At 39.0% G+C, this 25000-nt stretch overlaps 2 protein-coding genes across 5 annotated transcripts in view; one reads left to right on the forward strand and one right to left on the reverse strand.

The window, feature by feature from the left end:
- Positions 1-17804, reverse strand: part of inf2 (inverted formin 2) — a 24697-nt gene extending 6893 nt beyond the window's left edge. For all 3 annotated transcript variants that reach the window (XM_043232318.1, XM_043232319.1, XM_043232320.1), the window contains exons 1-3: positions 17647-17804; positions 1993-2404; positions 312-427 (exon numbers count right to left, since the gene is read on the reverse strand). In XM_043232318.1, the coding sequence (XP_043088253.1) occupies positions 312-427; positions 1993-2392 (516 nt within the window). In that variant the 5' untranslated portion in view covers positions 2393-2404; positions 17647-17804. The remainder of the gene's footprint in view (positions 1-311; positions 428-1992; positions 2405-17646) is intronic.
- Positions 17805-19485: 1681 nt separating this feature from the next.
- dnajc17 (DnaJ (Hsp40) homolog, subfamily C, member 17) overlaps positions 19486-25000 on the forward strand; it is a 40756-nt gene continuing 35241 nt past the window's right edge. Inside the window, exons 1-2 of one of the 2 annotated variants that reach the window (XM_043232436.1) lie at positions 19486-19680; positions 21665-21734. In XM_043232436.1, the coding sequence (XP_043088371.1) occupies positions 19603-19680; positions 21665-21734 (148 nt within the window). In that variant the 5' untranslated portion in view covers positions 19486-19602. The remainder of the gene's footprint in view (positions 19681-21664; positions 21735-25000) is intronic. The other variant, XM_043232435.1, reaches the window with a different exon arrangement.

Genomic DNA, 25000 nt, shown 5'->3' on the forward strand with positions numbered 1-25000 from the left:
CACGCCAGTCAACCTGGCAACCGTCCCACTGAACATTTCGGTTAAATACAATCCAAAAATACTAAATGCAATCTCTTAACAGGAGTGATACGTGCCTTTAAAAACTAAAGAACTAGTAAAGAACGCTTGCGTTGGAAAACCAGACAAAAATACGGAAAGAAAATCGTCTTTTCGTGCAAAGAAAGTCTGCTTAGAAGCTACAGAGTGTGACTTTACCTGCAGTGATATATTAAAGAGACAAAGCCACCCCAAAGGATCACAGGAGGTATGATCTAAAGCGTGATACGAGTCCGAATCACACGAACACTTGCCTTGTAGTGGTCCAGAGCGTCTAGAGCGAGCCTGTGGCCCTCAGAAGAGAACATGCTGAGGGCCGCCAGCAGCTCGAACACCTGCTTCTTCACCATAGTGTTAGACGTGTCCAAAGCTGGGGGGAAAGGGAAAGCAAAGAGAGCGTTTTCAGCTTCCTCCTCCATCGTTTTGTCCCTCTCTACTTTTAGGAGCTCATTTTTTTGGAGACGCGATGCGGACTTTGTACTTCTGAGGGTTAAAAAAAACAGCCAAAGCATGTGATAGGTGTGAAGATTGGGCAATGCAGATACTGTGAGCAACGCTCCGGAGGAATGCATGTTTTCGGAGTTATCTCGTCTACTGGACGGCGCAGGGTTTTAAAGGAGCAGCTCGGATGTAGAAACAGTGATTGCGTGACTTCGACGGGCTTGTTTTCGGATTGTGAACATGTGCATGCGTGAAAGAATATATTTGGAATTATATGAGGGTGAGTAAATATATGGGTAAACTATGCCTTTATCCCTGTAATTGTAGCTATAATGATTTTCTTTTTACATTAATAGTTTATTTGAGCCCTGCAAAAATAATGCATGCAAAAAAAATAAATAAATAAATATATTTTTGCAAAATTAAATATGAAACTTAAGAAAAAAAATGCATGCAAAAAAAAAAAATAAAAATAAAAAATAAAAAAATTAATAAATATATATATATATATATATATATATATATATATATATATATATATATATATATATATATATATATATATATTTTTTTTTTTTTTTTTATGCATTTTTGCATGCATTTTTTTCCTACGTTTCATATTTAATTTAGCTTTTAGGGGGCATTATGTTGAGATCAAAGGTTAAAATGATGACATAGTACTTCATAATTCCAATATAAAAGTAATAATTATGACATAAAAAGTCATATTACACTGTCAATTTTGAGGTAAAAAGCCATAGCTATAAAAATCACATACAGCTGTATATATAGCTTACGACACAATTCTGAAGTAAAAAGTCTAAATTTTGAGATGCCATAATTATGAGACAGCCAAAATTATGACATAAGTAAAATGAGATTAAAGTCATAATTATGAGTTGTGAAATTTACAATATAATTATTTCACAACTGATGTGTCATAATTTTGACTTTCTATGCCATAATTATTAATTTTTATCTTATAATTAGTACTTTTTATCTCATAATTGACTTATATCTCATAAATAGTGCTCTCCCATAATTTTGTCTTTTTATCTCATAATTAGTATTTTCTATCTCATAATTGATTTATGTCATAATTTTGACTTTCTATCCCACAATGACTCATTTTTATCTCGTAATTGACTTGTCATAATTTTGACTTTATCCCATAATTAGTCATTTTATCTCATAATTAGTATTTTTATCTCATAATTAGTACTTTTTATCTCATAATTGACTTATATCTCATAAATAGTGCTTTCTCTCCCATTATTATGACTTTTTATCTCATAATTAAGTTCTCATAAACACGACATTTTCTCTCATTTCCCAATTCACTCATCAGTAAGGAGATTAAAACAATCCTATGAAATCATAAGTGTGCATATGCAATTTATGAAAAACAACTCAATTTTATCCAGAGACTGAAACGAAGCGAAACGATGCAGTACACTGCAAGGAGGCTTCTATATAAGAGAGTAATAATAATACCCCGCGACAGCTTGCGCACGTATCCCTCGTTGTCCACGATGAAGTGTATCCCGGCGGACGAGTTCATCACGGCCCTCACGCAGTTCACGCAGGTCAGCTGCAGCAGAGCGTCGGCGATCCGAGAGCATCCGCGTCCCGACAGACGGTCCAGAGCCTCCAGCAGCAGGTCCAGGCCCGACAGCTCCAGGAACTGACCCATCCAGGCCCCGTCGCTCTTCTCCAGACGCTTCTTCAGGCCCGAGTAGTTGACCACGGTGGGCACCTGCAGCAGGCGGATGCACAGCTCGGCGTCGGCGCTCTCCAGGTTGGCCTCCTGCGGGCCGTCCGAGTCCTGAGACGAGCCCAGACGACCTCGCACCGCCGCCCACTTCTTCTGAGCGCCGTCCGTCTTCCCAGACATGATGCTGCCAAGCTGAGAAACAGCACAGACATAATAGTTTCGTTCAGGTTCACACAAAAATCTCTGATAGCATCAAAGTGCGCTTTAACTATATATATATATATATATATATATACATACATATATATAAATATATATATATATATACATATACACACACATATATATATATATATATATATATATATATATATATATAATGTATATAATTGCTACTGTGCAGCAAAAAGTTTGATAATAATAGAAATTATTAATAATAGAATAATAGAAATTAAACACTTTACAATACACAATTTTCTTTAAATATAATAATGAGGTGCTGTGGAACAGAAGTTATACTGAATAAATACTCTAAATATTGTAAAAAAAAAATACTTGTACTGTATAAATTAATTGGATGAAATTCCTAATAATAATACAAATAATAATACAATTTGTTCAAACATTACATTGACGTTGCTATTATTGCTATTATAAAAGATGTGCTTAAGTATCGTATACATTTAAATAGATGAAAAATTGCACGATGTTCATAAATAATAATAAAAACAATTACGTGTTGCATTAATTTATTATTATTAATAAAGTGCGATAAATAAAGTACAATAGAGCACGCATACGGTAGAAATGAAAACTGAATGTGTTGATGATAACGACATTAATTGTTATGCTTCAATAAGTTTTTTGATGTAAAAAAATACGAATTAAATAATAGTGTTTTATTTATTGTGAATGGTTTTTATATATATATATATATATATATATATATATATATATATATATATATATATATATATATATATATATATATATATATATAAATAAAACATTTTCAAAAGCCTCATTAAATTGCTATCATGTAGAGAATTAAAATTACATGAATTAATTTTCTTTCCATTAGACACAATTTGCAGGATGAACAAAAAGGAAAACAGAATTAAGAAAAATAAACTAGTAATTTCCCCGTTGTGAATAATGGCTGAATAAAAATAAAACTAATATCCCGGAGCCCCAAATGAAAAGAGAACTGATTGTGAAATTCGCCTTCGAGGTCTAATAAACACGCGGAATGCATTTTTCCCCGTTAGCGAACATAAATGATGAATAATGTGAAAATAACAGACAAATTCTGAGTCATTAGCACACATTTGGTGCTGCTGGCGAAGAGATAGCTGGATGATATCGTGATGCAAAGCATCCAAAGCAGGCGTGAAGAGGGTTTATCAGAAAGCAGCTTTAACACATTCTTTAATGCGGAGGAATGGATGATGAGTCCAGACACGCAAAGCCGTCCTCGTCTTTCTCCACACGGGTGTAGACTTTCCTGGCATGATTCACCGTGATTCATTCATTCACGGGTCAGCAGACGCCTCTTTAATGCCGAGCGTCCAGGTCTATTCTAAAGCAGCTCCATCATCACGAGCTGAAAGCCCTGACCCAACACAACAGACCCAGAAAGAGGCCAGGCATTCAGCGCCGGTGTCCCACGAGGTCCCATTCAAGGGATTTCTGAAGGAAATTAAACACGCACTTAGCGTGAGCGTCCGGATAGACCTGAGCGGCAGCCTTTAAAATAAAAACTAAATTCAGATATATTGATGTAAAAGAAAAGGCGTTCGATTCGTGCGCTTTCCCGTGAAATAAAGCAAGGCTTCGTTTCGTTTTACTGTAAGACATGGATCTCGAGAACACATTCAGTTGATCAAAAGTCACACTTAAGACCTTTAAGACGTGTAACGTTACAAAATATTTCTGTTTCAAAGAAAAGCAGCTCTTTTGAGCTATTCGTATGTGAATTAAATACCGCAAAAAAAATCCATTGCAATGCTTTTTATTATTAGTGGTGCTTGCCTTTTAAGGCAAAGCACACTATTACTATTCCTCATACTTATTCTTACTTATTATTAGTGGTGCTTGCCTTTCAAGGCAAAGCACACTATTACTATTCCTCATACTTATTCTTACTTATTATTATTATTATAGATTCCGTGACGATTTTTCAAGTGGCGTAACTAGTCCCGCAGTTTTTGCCACACACCCTGAAGCGGGCGTCCAAATCGTGCGCGGGTATTGTGGAAAGATGTGCTATGACTTTTATAAGCGATCGGGCGTACGATTTTCGTACACCGGGCGAAAAATCGGGCGAAAAATCCCATAGACGTAACATTGCGACCAACTTTGACGGATCGTAGCGCAGAGCGAGAATATCGCACAAACTTGTAAATCACCAGATTTGAAGACTTTATCAAGCTGAACGAGAACATACCCCACAGTGGGGTAAAAGTTTTACCCCTGGGGGGCAAGAGACCTCAAAGTTGCCCCATTGACATAGTATGGTGAGGAAAAATGCACATGTGTTTTTCCTACTATGGTAATTTACATAGGAATTTCGCAAATCTAAATAACTTTGCATTAAAATGTCATAGAGAGGCGTGGGGGTGGGCTCGTTTTACTCAGCTAACCAATCAAAGTCTCTGAATCACTATGAAGGTGTCAAGCCACGCCCTAGCAACCAATTAGAGCGCCTAGCAACAGATCCCATAGACTGCCATTATAATGGTTCAGATGGGTATCTTTGGATCAGAGCGTCATAGAGACATGGGGGTGGGCTCGTTTGAGTCGGGGCAGCAAACGGCCAATCATGAACTACTTCAGCTGTTCATAGCCACGCCCTAGCAACCTTTATCGATGACCTTAGCAACCAAAATCTTAACCAAAACTTACATATCTTCAAAAAGAACGTCACAGAGACATGGGGTGGGCTCGTTTGATTCTGGGCAGCAAACAGCCAATCCTGAGTCACCATAGACATCTCCTATCCACGCCTTAGCAACCATTATCAAACACCCTAGCAACCTTTTAGCAAGACCTATATCTTTGCATCAGAACATCGTAGCGACATGCTAGTCATGCTACCGACATGCTAGTCACTTTGCTAATCATGCTAAAAACATGCTAGCGACATGCTAGTCATGCTAGCGACATGCTAGTCACTTGCTAATCATGCTAAAAACATGTTAGCGACATGCTAGTCATGTTAGCGACATGCTAGTCACTTGCTTATCATGATAAAAACATGCTAGCGACATGCTAGTCATGCTAGCGACATGCTAGTCACTTAGCTAATCATGCTAAAAACATGCTAGCGACATGCTAGTCATGCTAGCGACATGCTAGTCACTTGCTAATCATTCTAAAAACAAGTTAGCGACATGCTAGTCATGCTAACGACATGCTAGTCACTTTGCTAATCATGTTAAAAACATGCTTTGGCGACATGCTAGTCATGCTTAGCGACATGCTAGTCACTTGCTTAATTATGCTAAAAACATGTTAGCGACATGCTAGTCATCTTTAGCGACATGCTTTAGTCACTTTTTAATCATGCTTAAAAACATGCTAGCGACATGCTAGTCACTTTGCTAATCATGCTAAAAACATGCTAGCGACATGCTAGTCATCTTTAGCGACATGCTAGTCACTTGCTAATCATGCTAAAAACATGCTAGCGACATGCTAGTCATGCTAGCGACATGGTAGTCACTTTGCTAATCATGCTATAAACATGCTAACTACATGCTAGTCATGCTAGCGACACACTAGTCACTTTGCTAATCATGTTAGAAACATGCTAACGACATGCTAGTCATGCAACAGAGGGCGAGTTTTGCCACGGCAAGCACCACTCACATTTTCTTCAGGAAATGTACTTTCTAGTTATTATTATTATAGATTCCGGACAAATTTCGGCGCGTAACTAGTCCCGCAGTTTTTGCCACACACCCCTGAAACGGGCGTCAAATCGTGCGGGGTATTGTGGAAAGATGTGCTATGACTTTTATAAGCGATCGGGCGTACGATTTTCGTACACCGGGCGAAAAATCGGGCGAAAAATCCCATAGACTTAACATTGCGCCAAACTTTGACGGATCGTAGCGCAGAGCGAGAATATCGCACAAACTTGTAAATCACCAGATTTGAAGACTTTATCAAGCTGAGCGAGAACATACCACACAGTGGGGTAAAAGTTTTACCCTGAAGGGGCAAGAGACCTCAAACTTTTACTATGGTGAGGGTAAAACTGCACATGTGTTTTTCCTACTATGGTAATTTACATAGGAATTTTGCAAATCTAAATAACTTTGCATTAAAATGTCATAGAGACGTGGGGGTGGGCTCGTTTTACTCAGCGAACCAATCAAAGTCTCTGAATCACTATGAAGGTGTGAAGCCACGCCCTAGCAACCATTTAGAGCGCCCTAGTAACAGATTCCATAGACTGCCATTATAATGGTTCAGATGGGTATCTTTGGATCAGAGCGTCATAGAGACATGGGGGTGGGCTCGTTTGACTCGGGGCTGCAAACGGCCAATCATGAACTACTTCAGCTGTTTATAGCCACGCCCTAGCAACCATTATCGATGACCTTAGCAACCAAAATCCAAACTTGCATATCTTCAAAACAGAACGTCACAGAGACATGGGGTGGGTGCGATTGACTCAGGGCAGCAAACAGCCAATCCTGAGTCACCATAGACATCTCCTATCCACGCCTTAGCAACCATTATCAAACACCCTAGCAACCCCAACTCAAACGGGCATATCTTTAAATCGGAACATCATAGAGACATGGGGGTTGGTTTATATCATTCATAGTGACAAGTGTATCATCATTGTCAGCTACCAAGCTGCTTCCTAGCAACCAACCAATCTACCCTAGCAACCGAGGGCGAGTTTTGCCACGGCAAGCACCACTCACATTTTCTTCAGGAAATGTACTTTCTAGTTATTATTAGTGGTGCTTGCCTTTTATAAACACACTATTACTATTCCTCATACTTATTCTTATTATTATTATACTAGATTCCGGACAAATTTCGGCGCGTAACTAGTCCCGCAGTTTTTGCCACACACCCCTGAAACGGGCGTCAAATCGTGCGGGGTATTGTGGAAAGATGTGCTATGACTTTTATAAGCGATCGGGCGTACGATTTTCGTACACGGGCGAAAAATCGGGCGAAAAATCCCATAGACTTAACATTGCGCCAAACTTTGACGGATCGTAGCGCAGAGCGAGAATATCGCACAAACTTGTAAATCACCAGATTTGAAGACTTTATCAAGCTGAGCGAGAACATACCACACAGTGGGGTAAAAGTTTTACCCCTGGGGGGCAAGAGACCCCCAAACTTTTTACTATGGTGAGGGTCAAACTGCACATGTGTTTTTCCTACTATGGTCATTTACATAGGAATTTTGCAAATCAATATAACTTTGCATTAAAATGTCATAGAGACGTGGGGGTGGGCTCGTTTTACTCAGTGAACCAATCAAAGTCTCTGAATCACTATGAAGGTGTCAAGCCACGCCCTAGCAACCATTTAGAGCGCCCTAGCAACAGATCCCATAGACTGCCATTATAATGGTTCAGATGGGTATCTTTGGATCAGAGCGTCATAGAGACATGGGGGTGGGCTCGTTTGACTCGGGGCAGCAAACGGCCAATGGTGAAGTATTTCAGCTGTTCGTAGCCACGCCCTAGCAACCATTATCGATGACCTTAGCAACCAAAATCCAAACTTACATACCTTCAAAACAGAACGTCACAGAGACATGGGGGTGGGCTCGTTTGACTCGGGGCAGTAAACTGCCAATCCTGAGTCACCATAGACATCTCCTATCCACGCCTTAGCAACCATTATCAAACACCCTAGCAACCCCAACTCAAACGGGCATATCTTTGAATCGGAAAGTCTTAGAGACATGGGGGTTGGTTTATATCATTCATAGTAACAAGTGTATCATCATTGTCAGCTACCAAGCTGCTTCCTAGCAACCAACCAATTGACCCTAGCAACCGAGGGCGAGTTTTGCCACGGCAAGCACCACTCACATTTTCTTCAGGAAATGTACTTTCTAGTTAGTGGTGCTTGCCTTTCAAGGCAAAGCACACTATTACTATTCCTCATACTTATTCTTACTTATTATTATTCTTATTATTATAGATTCCGTACGATTTTCGGCGCGTAACTAGTCCCGCAGTTTTTGCCACACACCCCTGAAACGGGCGTCAAATCGTGCGGGGTATTGTGGAAAGATGTGCTATGACTTTTATAAGTTTATCGGGCGACGATTTTCGTGACACCGGCGAAAAATCGGGCGAAAAATCCCATAGACGTAACATTGCGACAAACTTTGATGAATCGTAGCGCAGAGCGAGAATATCGCACAAACTTGTAAATCACCAGATTTGAAGACTTTATCAAGCTGAGCGAGAACATACCACACAGTGGGGTAAAAGTTTTACCCCTGGGGGGCAAGAGACCTCCAAACTTTTTACTATGGTGAGGGTCAAACTGCACATGTGTTTTTCCTACTATGGTAATTTACATAGGAATTTTCAAATCTAAATAACTTTGCATTAAAATGTCATAGAGACGTGGGGGTGGGCTCGTTTTACTCAGCGAACCAATCAAAGTCTCTGAGTCACTATGAAGGTGTCAAGCCACGCCCTAGCAACCATTTAGAGCGCCCTAGCAACAGATTCCATAGACTGCCATTATAATGGTTCAGATGGGTATCTTTGGATCAGAGCGTCATAGAGACATGGGGGTGGGCTCGTTTGACTCGGGGCTGCAAACGGCCAATCATGAACTACTTCAGCTGTTTATAGCCACGCCCTAGCAACCATTATCGATGACCTTAGCAACCAAAATCCAAACTTACATATCTTCAAAACAGAACGTCACAGAGACATGGGGGTGGGCTTGATTGACTCGGGGCAGTAAACTGCCAATCCTGAGTCACCATAGACGTCTCCTATCCACGCCTTAGCAACCATTATCAAACACCCTAGCAACCCTGACTCGAACAGGCATATCTTTCATACGGAAAGTCATAGAGACATGGGGGTTGGTTTATATCATTCATAGTGACAAGTGCATCATCATTGTCAGCTACCAAGCTGCTTCCTAGCAACCAACCTATTTACCCTAGCAACCGAGGGCGAGTTTTGCCACGGCAAGCACCACTCACATTTTCTTCAGGAAATGTACTTTCTAGTTATTCTTATTATAGATTCCGTACGATTTTCGGCGCGTAACTAGTCCCGCAGTTTTTGCCACACACCCTGAAACGGGCGCCAAATCGTATGCGGGTATTGTGGAAAGATGTGCTATGACTTTTATAAGCGATCGGGCGACGATTTTTAAACGCCGGGGTAAAAATCGGGCGAAAAATCCCATAGACTTAACATTGCGCCAAACTTTGACGGATCGTAGCGCAGAGCGAGAATATCGCACAGACTTGTAAATCACCAGATTTGAAGACTTTATCAAGCTGAGCGAGAACATACCACACAGTGGGGTAAAAGTTTTACCCCTTGGGGGCAAGAGACCTCCAAACTTTTTACTATGGTGAGGGTCAAACTGCACATGTGTTTTTCCTACTATGGTAATTTACATAGGAATTTTGCAAATCAATATAACTTTGCATTAAAATGTCATAGAGACGTGGGGGTGGGCTCGTTTTACTCAGCGAACCAATCAAAGTCTCTGAATCACTATGAAGGTGTCAAGCCACGCCCTAGCAACCATTTAGAGCGCCCTAGCAACAGATTCCATAGACTGCCATTATAATGGTTCAGATGGGTATCTTTGGATCAGAGCGTCATAGAGACATGGGGGTGGGCTCGTTTGACTCGGGGCAGCAAACGGCCAATCATGGAGTACTTCAGCTGTTCGTAGCCACGCCCTAGCAACCATTATCGATGACCTTAGCAACCAAAATCCAAACTCGCATATCTTCAAAACAGAACATGACAGAGACATGGGGGTGGGTGCGATTGACTCAGGGCAGCAACCAGCCAATCCTGAGTCGCCATAGACATCTCCTATCCACGCCTTAGCAACCATTATCAAACACCCTAGCAACCCCAACTCAAACGGGCATATCTTTAAATCGGAACGTCATAGAGACATGGGGTTGGTTTATATCATTCATAGTGACAAGTGTATCATCATTGTCAGCTACCAAGCTGTTTCCTAGCAACCAACCTATTTACCCTAGCAACCGAGGGCGAGTTTTGCCACGGCAAGCACCACTCACATTTTCTTCAGGAAATGTACTTTCTAGTTATTCTTATTATAGATTCCGTACGATTTTCAAGCGCGTAACTAGTCCCGCAGTTTTGCCACACACCCCTGAAACGGGCGTCAAATCGTGCGGGTATTGTGGAAAGATGTGCTATGACTTTTATAAGCGATCGGGCGACGATTTTCGTACACCGGGCGAAAAATCGGGCGAAAAATCCCATAGACGTAACATTGCGACCAACTTTGACGGCTCGTAGCGCAGAGCGAGAATATCGCACAAACTTGTAAATCACCAGATTTGAAGACTTTATCAAGCTGAGCGAGAACATACCACACAGTGGGGTAAAAGTTTTACCCCTGGGGGGCAAGAGACCCCCAAACTTGCCCCATTGACATAGTATGGTGAGGGAAAAATGCACATGTGTGTTTCCTACTATGGTAATTTACATAGGAATTTTGCAAATCTAAATAACATTGCATTAAAATGTCATGGAGACGTGGGGGTGGGCTCATTTTACTCAGCTAACCAATCAAAGTCTCTGGATGGCTTTGAAGGTGTCAAGCCACGCCCTAGCAACCATTTAGAGCACCCTAGCAACAGATCCCATAGACTGCCATTATAATGGTTCAGATGGGTATCTTTGGATCAGAGCGTCATAGAGACATGGGGGTGGGCTCGTTTGAGTCGGGGCAGCAAACGGCCAATCATGAACTACCTCAGCTGTTCATAGCCACGCCCTAGCAACCTTTATCGATGACCTTAGCAACCAAAATCTTAACCAAAACTTACATATCTTCAAAACAGAACGTCACAGAGACATGGGGGTGGGCTCGTTTGATTCTGGGCAGCAAACAGCCAATCCTGAGTCACCATAGACATCTCCTATCCACGCCTTAGCAACCATTATCAAACACCCTAGCAACCTTTTAGCAAGACCTATATCTTTGCATCAGAACATCGTAGCGACATGCTAGTCATGCTAGCGACATGCTAGTCACTTGCTAATTATGCTGGAAACATGCTAGTGACATGCTAGTCATGCTAGCGACATGCTAGTCACTTGCTAATCATGCTAAAAACATGCTAGACACATGCTAGTCATGCTAACGACATGCTAGTCACTTTGCTAATCATGCTAAAAACATCTTTGGCGACATGCTAGTCATGCTAGCGACATGCTAGTCACTTGCTAATCATGCTAAAAACATGCTAGCGACATGCTAGTCATGCTAGCGACATGCTAGTCACTTTGCTAGTCATGCTAGCGACATGCTAGTTACTTGCTAGTCATGCTAAAAACATGCTAGCGGCATGCTAGTTATCTTTAGCGACATGCTAGTCACTTGCTAATCATGCTAAAAACATGCTAACGACATGCTAGTCATGCTAGCGACATGCTAGTCACTTGCTAATCATGCTAGAAACATGCTAGCGACATGCTAGTCATGCTAGCGACATGCTAGTCACTTTGCTAATCATGCTAAAAACATGCTAGCGACATGCTAGTCATGCTAGCGACATGCTAGTCACTTGCTAATCATCTTTGGCGTTATGCTAGTCATCTTTAGCGACATGCTAGTCACTTTGCTAATCATGCTAAAAACATGCTAGCGACATGCTAGTCATGCTAGCGACATCTTTAGTTACTTGCTAGTCATGCTAGAAACATGCTAGCGACATGCTAGTCATGCTTTGGCGACATGCTAGTCACTTTGCTAATCATGCTAAAAACATGCTAGCGACATCTTTAGTCATGCTAACGACATGCTAGTCATGCAACCGAGCGAGAGTTTTGCCACGGCAAGCACCACTCACATTTTCTTCAGGAAATGTACTTTCTAGTTATTCTTATTATAGATTCCGTACGATTTTCGGCGCGTAACTAGTCCCGCAGTTTTTGCCACACACCCCTGAAACGGGCGTCAAATCGTGCGGGGTATTGTGGAAAGATGTGCTATGACTTTTATAAGCGATCGGGCGTCGAATTTTCGTACACCGGGCGAAAAATCGGGCGAAAAATCCATAGACTTAACATTGCGCCAAACTTTGTGGATCAGCGCAGAGAGCGAGAATATCGCACAAACTTGTAAATCACCAGATTTGAAGACTTTATCAAGCTGAGCGAGAACATACCACACAGTGGGGTAAAAGTTTTACCCCTGGGGGGCAAGAGACCTCCAAACTTTTTACTATGGTGAGGGTCAAACTGCACATGTGTTTTTCCTACTATGGTAATTTACATAGGAATTTTGCAAATCAATATAACTTTGCATTAAAATGTCATAGAGACGTGGGGGTGGGCTCGTTTTACTCAGCGAACCAATCAAAGTCTCTGAATCACTATGAAGGTGTCAAGCCACGCCCTAGCAACCATTTAGAGCGCCCTAGCAACAGATTCCATAGACTGCCATTATAATGGTTCAGATGGGTATCTTTGGATCAGAGCGTCATAGAGACATGGGGGTGGGCTCGTTTGACTCGGGGCAGCAAACGGCCAATGGTGAAGTACTTCAGCTGTTCGTAGCCACGCCCTAGCAACCATTATCGATGACCTTAGCAACCAAAATCCAAACTTACATATCTTCAAAACAGAACGTCACAGAGACATGGGGGTGGGCTCGTTTGACTCGGGGCAGTAAACTGCCAATCCTGAGTCACCATAGACATCTCCTATCTACGCCTTAGCAACCATTATCAAACACCCTAGCAACCCCAACTCAAACGGGCATATCTTTAAATCGGAACGTCATAGAGACATGGGGGTTGGTTTATATCATTCATAGTGACAAGTGTATCATCATTGTCAGCTACCAAGCTGCTTCCTAGCAACCAACCAATTGACCCTAGCAACCGAGGGCGAGTTTTGCCACGGCAAGCACCACTCACATTTTCTTCAGGAAATGTACTTTCTAGTTATTATTATTATTTATTTTGGGTTACTATTTTTACTATCATATTAATATTTTTTAGTATTCTGACTTTTTCCCCATTTGTGTTTTTTTTTTTTTTTGGATTTTCCGTTATTGGTCCTTTTAGAATTTTAATTGTCAAAATCATCTCGCATTGCATTTTTGGAGTGGAATATTCAAGGAAATAACATTAAAAAATAAAACAAACAAAAATATGTCCTTTAGCGATCATTTCAACAGTTTACCTTTAAAGAGATATTATTTTTCACGCTGGAAATGTCAAGAAAAAAATGCCTTTCCTGTAAAAAAATAAATAAATCCTGTATAAAAATATTTTAATAAATTCACTTCAATAAAATCCCAGTTTTTTTTTCTTTAAAACACATTTTACTTTTATAATCACTGTAACACTTTACCTGTAAAATCATATTGCATTGCATCATTGTCCTTTTATAATTTTAATCGTCAAAATCATGTCGCATTGCATTTTTGGAGTGGAATATTCACCGATAATAAATTAAAAATGCACCGATAATCACTCGACGCCGAAAATTCAGCCGCGCTTCCGAGGAATAAATTACACTTCGATACAGATTCACACAGAAAGCAGCTGTCTGAAACGGCAATAATATTTCATAATTTTTACTGTATTCATCACAGCTTTGGCCAGACGTCTTTTTTCGAATCGCGAGCTCGAAAGATCGTCCGCTTCCGCTGATTCGGGCATCCGCTGATTCGGGCATCCGCTGATTCAGGCATCCGCTGATTCGGACATCCGCTGATTCGGGCATCCGCTGATTCGGACATCCGCTGATTCGGGCATCCGCTGATTCGGACATCCGCTGATTCGGGCATCCGCTGATTCGGGCATCCGCTGATTCGGGCATCCGCTGATTCGGACATCCGCTGATTCGGACATCCGCTGATTCGGACATCCGCTGATTCGGACATCCGCTGATTCGGACATCCGCTGATTCGGGCATCCGCTGATTCGGACATCTGCTGATTCGGGCATCCGCTGATTCGGGCATCCGCTGATTCGGACATCTGCTGATTCGGGCATCCGCTGATTCGGGCATCCGCTGATTCGGACATCTGCTGATTCGGGCATCTGCTGATTCAGGCATCTGCTGATTCGACGCGATCTTCTCCACATTTCCGATTATCTTACACAAAACAAACCAGAAACCGTCCCATCAGCCAAAGCGGGGATTTGCCGCCGACAAAAGAGCTCTCACGCCACAGCGAAGCTCAACAAAAGTGCCAGAGTGTCTTTGGCACGGGATTCGTTTTTCCCCTTTTCTAGCTCAGTCGGTTTCGGGCCGAGGGGAGGTCAGAGAGATGCTTTATTTAGCTGTTTTAGCTGTCCGGCTCGGGGGAAAGTTTGGGCCCGTTTGGTCAGCCGCTCCACGCGGGGAACCCCTCGGAAAGGAGAAGTCGGCGGGAAAGCTCCCGCACATCTACAGCCGCTCCGGATCTTCAGGAGATCTGCTGGAACAGCGCTCACGCTTGTGGTGTTGAGTCACGCTCGGCCGCTCAGATAAGACCAGGAACACTCCCCTTCTGCAGTTTACAGGACGTATTGCGCAAAAGTTCACGCAAGGGGGAATCTGAGCGTGAATGCCAGGAATGTCGGATGTCTTCAGGAAGGAAAGGCTTTGACGTGAAGGGAGACGACACAGCGCTGCTGCTTTTCTCCATCTTAAAACCAGGTCACATTCTGACCCAAAATCAAGCAGATAGATATAAGGAGCTGTATCACGCTCAAGCATTATCGTCATGCCGGCTATCGTTTCTGTTTTGGCTTGGCTTGTTTTTTTCACAACATGTCAAAAATCTGCAATTTCGCTGAGATGGGACCGGCCAAAAAAATTATGTCCCAAAAGCACATTTTTCCTTTAATCGCTTTTCATTTTTGGCTTTGCAATTGCAATGCTATTTATTAATAGTATTATTATTATTACTTATTTTTGGGTTACTATTTTTACTATCATATTAATATTTTTTAATATTGACTTTTTCCCCATTTGTGTTTTTTTTTTTTTTTTTTTTGGGATTTTCCGTTATTGGTCCTTATAGAATTTTAATTTTCAAAATCATATCGCATTGCATTTTTAGAGTGCAATATTCAAGGAAATAATAAAATAAAAAATAATAAAAAATAAAACAAACAAAAATATGTCCTTTAGCGATCATTTCAACAGTTTACCTTTAAAGAGACATTATTTTTCACGCTGGAAATGTCAAGAAAAAAATGCCTTTCCTGTAAAAAAAATAAATAAATCCTGTATAAAAATATTTTAATAAATTCACTTCAATAAAATCCCAGTTTTTTTTCTTTAAAACACACATTTTACTTTTATAATCACTGTAACACTTTACCTGTAAAATCATATTGCATTGCCATTTTTCATCAAGAAAATAATATCACAATTTTTATTTTCCTTTAATAATCATTTTAACTTTAAAAATGTTAATATTATTATTATATTATTATTATTATTTATTTTTGGCTCACTATTTTTACTATCATATTAATATTTTGTAATATTCTGACTTTTCCCCATTTGTGTTTTTTTTCTCTTTTTTATTTGGATTTTCCGTTATTGGTCCTCATATAATTTTAATTTTCAAAATCACATCGCATTGCATTTTTGGAGCGGAATATTCAAGGAAATAAAACGAACAAAAATACATCTTTTAGCGATCATTTCAACATTTTACCTTGAAAAATAATCATATTGCGTTGCATTCTTTTGGTGGAACTGAACAAAAAAAAAATCCCCACATTTTCCAGTAATAGTGATGTTATCTTTATTTTTATTTGCAAAAGCGTCCAGCTATACGACTGAAACGGCGTGACCTTGACAGCGCTGCGATCGTAGCCTGCGCGTGAACGATACGATCACAAAAAAAGCGCAGGCCGTATAAGTACAGAGGCTTCATGGGAACGGACCGAGCCTGTCACTTCTGAAGAGCATCCCTAGAAGTGGTGTGAGTTTATCACGTTTCCTCCCTCCCCGGCGTCCGAGCTTTCATGACACAATCTAACGGGACGAACGGCAGCCGCTTCCTGCGAAACAACCACTTACATAAAACGGCCTGGATGGTGCCAGAACGATAACACGCTGACTGGATGCATTACTCATCATCCTCATCATCATCATCATCAATCTAGAGAATCAGACCTCATTCAGAGCCAAAGAAAACAGCTCTTGCTCATAAATACATTTAAATGCACCCATAAGCCCTTACTTGCCTTTTACCGAGCGAGCAGAACACACAGGAAGTCAATCATTACAATAAACGACCTGTTACTGGAGTATTACTGTATTACTACAATAAAACATCCAGCACACAATCAATCAAAACGGCCTTTTTTATGATATCAGTAACGTACAAATTTGGACTTGCATATCATATGGCGATGCTATTTTCGGGACGGAATTTTTTAAAAATAATTTAACTTTTTTTCCCCCTTTAATAATTAAAAAGTTATTCTTTTTAGAATTTTAATTTTCAAAATCATATCGCGTTGCACTTTCGGAGCGGAACTGAACAAAAAAACATTTTCAGGTAATTTTATCATATAATGATATATACTTATTATTAATCAATTGCACTTTTTTCCCCTTTAGTGATAATTTTAAAATCATATTGCTCTATTTTTTGGGGGGGTGGAACTGTCATGAAAATAATGCGACATTTATAATAATGATTTATTTTAATCATTTTAAAATCAGGTTTTTGGCATGCAACAGTTGGCAAAGAATTGAACAAAGAGCGCGTTTTCCTTTAATAATCGAAAAACGATAGAACCCATGCAATTGCGTCGCTATTTTTGCAATAATTTTGACGCAAAAAGACGTTGCAGATCGCGTCAGAGGTCACTTATTAATGTAAAATGAACTAAAAGCGCATGACAGAGACTGTGGGGTTCAATGCATTCAGTCCTAAAGCCATCCTAGTGGTTCACCGAAAACAGCTTTCACAGCATCTGCTGAGGAGCTCCTGAACACCCTCGAGATCGGTCTGAAAGGAGACACTGTTTCCACATTCGGGTCAATGAGCAGTCAGAAGAAAACCTCGGCTTCTTTTACGAAAACATGGCGATTTGTCCTCCTCGGCGCCATATTCACGTCGATTTAGGACACTGCCGAGGTGATTTCTGTCTTAAACTGGGTCTCACTTCATGCATTCCGAGGGCAAACGCGTTGTTTTTAGAGACGCGGAGTCTGAATTCGTCCTACCTGAGATCCTGAGAGGGTCCTTTACGTGGTGCTGAAGAAGAGAGACGCGAGGAGACTTGTCTCTCCTGACAGTTTGAAGAATTCAGGGTGAGATTGTAGGATGGAGTCTCGCCGCTGCTGACACATGTGCTGGCCACGCCCACCGAGCGAGGGGGGCGTGGCTTAGATCCAACCCAAACATTCCCGGAGGACCGGAGCGCGTGCGCGCGACGACAGACCTTTTAAAGGAACAGGCTGCCTCCACCAAAAAATGTAAACGCTCTCAGATTTGTAGAAGCGACTGGGCAATGCGTGTGAACGGGTGCCGTCGGAATGAGACGAAAGGTCGACACAAATCCAGCGTTTTTTAGCTAAAATGCAAGCCCAGGAAATACAATAACGCTTGCTGTGGTCTGAATCAGGAGGGAAACCTGCACAGGCGTCCTCTAAACTAACGTGTGATGTTGATCTATTTTATTGGGGGAAGGGTTGTAAGGGATGTGTTTTCGTCGGGCCCTCATTCCGACGGCACCCATTCACGTGCATCGCTGAGACATCTCTCCGGATCCGACGAAGGAGCAAACTCATCCTGATCTCGGGCGCGTCTCAACACCACTCACTTAATTTGCATAGTGCATTGTTTTGATATGTTGCAGATGTCCCTGAATGAACCTCACGAGCGTCCAATCAGACGGAGAGACACGCCCGTCACCAAACTGTCTGCTTCAGATCAAAATAATAAGAAAGGTTACCTCCAGATTTAATCACGCTCTTTTTTTGGTTAACCGAGTAATAAATCTGACGTGATGACATCACGCAGCACCCTGGTGTTATCAGATCAAAAGATATTTGTACAAAACCCACCAGCATGTAGAAAAACACGATCCTGCACGTCATGCGCGAGCGTGAACACACTCTGCTCTGGACAGAAGAGAATCTGATTCACTCACAGCTGACACATGCATGACAGAGAAAGAGAAGGAAATCATTCCTCGGCCTGTTTTTAATCAACAATCTTACGATTATGAATCAGATGCAATGTGCAAAAATGCAACATATTCTGTTTATGCCTGAAAGTGTTTTATCCCTCCATGCAACAGACAGCGACGGTGTGTTATAACATAGAGCGCGCTGAATTAATACAGGCAGAGGTTTATTAGAGGTTATTCGATAGAAATTCTGCTAAATATTTTCACTGTTTAAAATGCACTCATTTTGTATTTAAAAGATATGCTTTCTATTTGAATGTATATTTTAAAATGTAATTTATTTCTGTGATCAAAGCTGAATGAATCAGCAGTCTTCAGTGTCACGTGATCCTTCAGAAATTATTTAATAAGCTGATCCGCTTAAGAAACATTTCTAACTATTATTATTATTATTATTATTATTATTATTAACATTATTATTAACATTATTATTATTGTTACTATCAATATTTAAAAAATCGCATGCGAAAAAATCGGCATTGAAATCACAGCAATAAGTTACATTTTAAAATATTCTGTATATTTAAAATATATTGAAATGCAGTATCTTATATAGTAAAAAATATTTCAACCTTTTACTGTTTTTGGCTTTGTGCATTTAAAAATCGTAATTTTTTAAAACTTGAAATAAATGTATTAATCATTAATTTAGTATAAAAGTATAAAAAAAAATCAGCAACATTTCTCCTTTTAATTTAGCTTGAATGCGTGTGGTAAAAAGCTAAAAATTAAACGAATTAATTTAATGAACTAATTAAACTAATTAAAAAGAGAAAAGGAATAGAAACTGATTGGAAGTAGTAGGTTAGGCCTGCTGAAATAGCGCTCGATCTGCTCGTTCCTCCTCGCCTGAAGGGGGCGCCGCGCCTCTCCGGCAGTCACGTGTCCACAAGCTCAAACTCGCTCAGAAGAAGTCTTTAAACTGCCGCCGAAGAGCCCAGGAATATCATTTTCACGCGTTTATTGTTTTATTCAGTGAAAATAAGTCATGGCGTCAACAAAAGAGATTTTAGAGATGGACCTTTACGCTTTATTGGGGATTGAATCGAGCGCGACGGAGAAGCAGGTGAGGAAGCCGCTTTCCGAGCGTCTCTGTCAATAAAGCTAACATTAATAATCACGTATGAAAGTGTACATAATAATACAATATCATGATAATATAGTATCCTTAATATCTCACGCGGAGGTTATAGATGGATAGTTCGTTTGGGCAATAAACTGAGAGGCTCACGTGTCAGAACATGCTTGAAATCCACGTATTACCGATGAATTACTTTGTTTACTTCAGGTTATTATGTTCAATATTTGACCACAGGCCTCTAAAGGCACGCTTTTGTGGGTTTTACGTGTCTTGAAGATGGGTTTAGACGTGTTTTAGACGCTCGAGTGACCCGAATGCTTTCAAACACAAACCAGAAACAGTAGAAGTAGGTACTGAAGGCAACAAGCTGTGAAATAACGACGTGTGGGACAAGAAAGAAGGTGTTTTGAGAGTAAAATGCAGTATAGAAGTGAGTGAGGTAGTTTGTGAGCAGTAGGTGGCGCTACAGATCAAGACTTCACTGTCTCTATAGATTTTTTTAGTCTAAATATCCAGTATTTCAATAAGCAGGCCTACACGTAATCAGCATGACCTAATATTGTTAGTTTAATATGATTATTAATTGTTCTAAAATTAATAATAAATAATAAAACTATTAATTGTTCTTTTTTTATTTTTGTGCATTTATCATTTTTCATATTTTTTATTTGGCATATGAAATATATTTAATTGATATTTTTATTTTCAGTATTTGTATATTATGTTTTAATGAGCATAATTGTAAAAATGTAATTAAATAATAACTTTAGTATTTATATTCAATATTTAATTTATATATATATATATATATATATATATATATATATATATATATATATATATATATACATAAAATATAACTGTAATATTAGTAAATGAGTTTATTATATGTGTATAACGTATATATGTATAACATTTGTATATAATGTGTATGTAAATATTTTTTTAAGTTTTTATATATTTAATATATTTTTATATTATTTAAATATATATTTAAAAATATCTGTGCATTTTGTTTAGATTCATATTTGATGCATCCGGATTTTATTGCTTATGGTCGTAATTTTTTTATAAGAAAAGCCATAATTATAGCCAGCTATGGCAAAAAAAGGCAATTATTCACTGTGTAATATTTTTATTGTAATGTTTACATATGTACGTCATTTAAGAATGATTTTAAATCATTGAAAATAATGAGGAAAAGATAAAAGAATATCATTATAACCTTAAAATAAAATAGGATAAGAGAATAGATGTTTTTTTTTTTTTTTTATAGAACAGTGTATTGAAATTTTTTTATTTTTATTTATTTTTATTTTTATTTTTTTATTTTTAAGTCTGTCATATTTGATGCCTCTGGCTTTTATTGTTCATATATTCTGATACAGTGAAAATTGACGAAAAAACAACTCAATTATATTTATATTTTCATATATATTTAGAGACTCAAATTGAGAAAACATGCGATTTTGATTTGTTAAATTATTTTAAAATTATTATTAAATTTAAACGATTAATAAAACATAATTATTTATTTTCTGTATTTATCTTTAACTTGATTTTTTTCTTCATAATTTTATTCTTTATTGTGCGTGTTTTTACAATAATTTCAAACGCGTTTATGTTAGCTTGTTGACCCTCTTAAACGTTCGCGTTCTTTCCTTTATGTATTTCTATTAAATGAAAGGTTAATTTATTCCCACAGCGTGTTGTTTAGAGGTCTTAAATGAATAGTTACGTTTCATAAAAAGGTGGCGCTGATGAGAACAAATCGAAGCGACTTTCCCTGAGCTCACTTTTTACCGTAAAGCGAGTCCGAAAGCGGGCGTCTCTTCATGAATGCACTTCAAAATGAGTCTAGATCAAAAGATGGTGTTGATGAGCGTCTCTGGAGCAGAAGCCAGTGAATGGCGTTTAATGAGAAACACACCAACGCTGCCGGACCTGACCTGTTTCTCCTCTCTTGCAGATCAAGAAAGCGTACCGACAGAGAGCCCTGTCCTGCCATCCTGATAAAAACCCCGATAACCCCAAAGCTGGTGAGTGACCGGAGGCCTAAACCCCCTTAACTCACCACTGAAACAGACACCATTCTTTTTCTAATTAAACTCAGTCCGAAATTAAATAGATTTTATGCTATGTATTTATTTTCAACTCATTTTTATTCATTCTTTCCTGCGTTTATTTGTGGAACTTTTTAATGGTGCTGTCAGAGCGATTAATCGCATATAAAATAAAGGTTTTATTTACGCAGTATACGGAATACATATTAAAATACGCACACAATATTAAAAAAAACAAATCTAATTTTTACATATTTAAATTCTTCATTCAATTATTTATTAAATTATTACTATTAAAATAATAATAAAAAATATTATAAAATTTTTATATATGAATATAACGTTTCTTAAATATACACATGCAAGTGTTACACACACACACACACACACACACATTAATTAATTGTGATTAATCGCTTGACAGCACTATTTTTTAGTTCGTTTCTTTTTCTGTTCTTCTAAACATTTATGTATTTTTTCCTTTTTTTCTGTATTTAAATGCATTATTTTATTTCACTTTTATTTTTGTATTTTTATTCGCGCGCCGGCTTACTATGCTTAAAAAAAAAAAATTATATACACACGCTTAATTTCTTCCGAATTGAAAATAGTGGAATATTTATGAAATGAATCAAAAATGCACCAAAAAGCCAGTTTGAAGCTCAGTATTGATATGTAGATGAGCGTCTGTAATGTCACACGATTATTTTAGCAGGATTAGAAAATGTGTATTAGGTCTGCGTAGCGTTACACTTGTTTGGAAAGAGCTCTCCAGCGTAAGAGTCTTTAAGAGAAACCCTGTTACTTGTTGGCAGTAAATCATTCTAACAGGGCACTAAATCTGCTTGTGAGTAGAGCGAGTCTCACGAAAGCCCGTCAAGAACACGACTAGATCACATTTCACTCGTTTTCATGACCGTTAAGTGCATTTCACTCCATTTCTATTACTGTTTATATTAAGTGCCAATTAAATATTCATAATACTGCCTTATAAAAAAAAAAAAAAATAATAAATACAAAATATATTTTTTAAATAATTGCAAAAATGATTTCTTATTTTCCTGTTTTTATTATACATTTTAATTATGTTATTGTATTTAATTAAAATATAAATGTGCATATTTTAATAAGAAATAATGAGAATCTGTGCTGGCTTTTTAAATACTGCCTTTTTACAATTAAAGCACTTTTAAAATTTAAAGCCATTTTAATGCTATTTTAATTCTATAAATAATAAATAGTGCTTATTTTAATAAAAAAAAATACTGAAAATAATTATGTAAAAAAATTATGCAAATTTAATTTATTTCCCGAAACGTTTAGGTATTAAAAATAGCCGTAAAAATAATGTGAATCTGCTGTGAAGTATTACAAAAAAAGAGATTATGCGTTCGTGCGTTACCGTAATAGAGAGGAGCATTATTTTCGTGAGAGTTTATTCAAAGCCATCAACGTGAAGCCTCAGATACGGTTATATTGACGGGTTAAACCAGTCAGAACTGAGCGGGCCAAGAAAAGCACGGACTAAGAGCGAGCAGTGAGGGCAGACCCGAGGGCCGCCGCAGCATGTGGCTTCTCTTAGACCCCCCTGACTCCGTCTGCTCCGAACACGCGCATAATCAGTGCTGGGAAAACCATTCGGTGTCAGGAAAAAAGCACCTCGGACCAAGATGGCGTGTTTGAGGGCCCCTCTGCGGTCTCCGGGGGCCTTCGAGACGGTTCCCGATGAAGTCAGAGCTGGGAAACGAGGCACGGCGGGTCACGGCGCGGGTTTGCTTTCTCAGAAAGGGAGGAGCACGCAGACTCTCGTACGAGCCGTCCGTCTGCACGGGGTCGGGCAAAGGTCACGGGACACCGGAGCCAACCGTCGGGGTTTGAAACGTTTTTGAAAGAAGTCTTTTCTGCATCACAGATACGGTAATAAATTACGAAAAACGTTTTGCAATTTAATATAGCTGTTTTCTTTGTGAGTGTGTGTTAAAATGTAATTTATTTATAAATTTAATTAATTATTAATTAATTTATTTGCAATATATTAACATTCAAAGGTGGGGCACAATAAATAAATAAATAACTTGCACACAAAAAATTATAGTTGGCATGAATTATTATTTTTTGACCATTTTTGCATTCTGACTTTATTTTCATGGCTCCACCAAAAATAAAAATAAAAATTGCAATCAGATTCTCATCTCTCTATGCAAAAGTGCTGGAATATAAATGAAATAAATGTAAAAACGTATTAAAATATATGTAATTAAATATAAGCATTATATTCTATATTAATAAATAGCTTAATATATTTAATAAATGGTGCTCATTTAAATAAAAATCACCATTCATAAATAATAATAAAAAAAAATTAATACGTTCATGCATTACAGTAATGAAGAGGAGGGACTTAATTAAGAAAAAAAACTTTTGTTCAGCAAGGGTGCTTTAATTAAGTGAAAAGTGACAGTAAAGACATATTTATAATGTTACGAAAGATTTCTATTTCAGATAAACGCTGTTCTTTTCGTGCTATTAATCTGTGAATCCTGAGAAATAAAATGTATGATGGTTTGCACAAAAATATTGAGCAGCGCAGCATTGATAATAATAAAAGTTATTACTCGAGCAGTAAGTGTCGTATATATAAATAAGTATATTATTCTGATTTCTGAAGCTCGTGTGACCCTGAAGACTGGAGTAATGATGCTGAAAATCACCGAAATAAATGACACTTTAACACACGTTCACAGAGAAAACAGCGATTTTAATTCAGAATAATATTTGACACTTTTGACAGTAATTTCGGTCAAATAAACGCAGCCCGGGTGATCAGTAGAGGCTTGTTTCAGGAACCTCTGGTGTATATTTGAGCGGGCTTGCGTGCGGACGGCCCGGCTCTGGTAATCACGCAGGTATCGCTGTAACCCGAGTCTGACTCGACGGGGGTCTCTGGGGTGAAAGCGGAGCCCGCGGACGCTTGTTAGCGGAGAGCAGAAGCAGCCGCGCCATCGGTGAGTCATTAGGGTCCGGCGGCCCCTCGCGCGCTCCGCCGGGGCCCGCATTTACACGCAGGAGCCCAGCGGGGTGTCATTAACGGGAACGGCTTTCGTGAGAGCGCCGGCACCCCGCTGTAACGCACGAGTCAGACTACAGCAATAAACCTGAAACGCGCTGCAGAAACACAGAAATCTGAGGGGGCCAAAAAAATCTAGATATTGAGAAAAATAGGTTCTTAGCAGTGCGTGTCA

The sequence above is a fragment of the Puntigrus tetrazona genome, unplaced genomic scaffold, assembly GCF_018831695.1.
Source record: "Puntigrus tetrazona isolate hp1 unplaced genomic scaffold, ASM1883169v1 S000000528, whole genome shotgun sequence".
NCBI classification, from domain to species: Eukaryota; Metazoa; Chordata; class Actinopteri; order Cypriniformes; family Cyprinidae; genus Puntigrus; species Puntigrus tetrazona.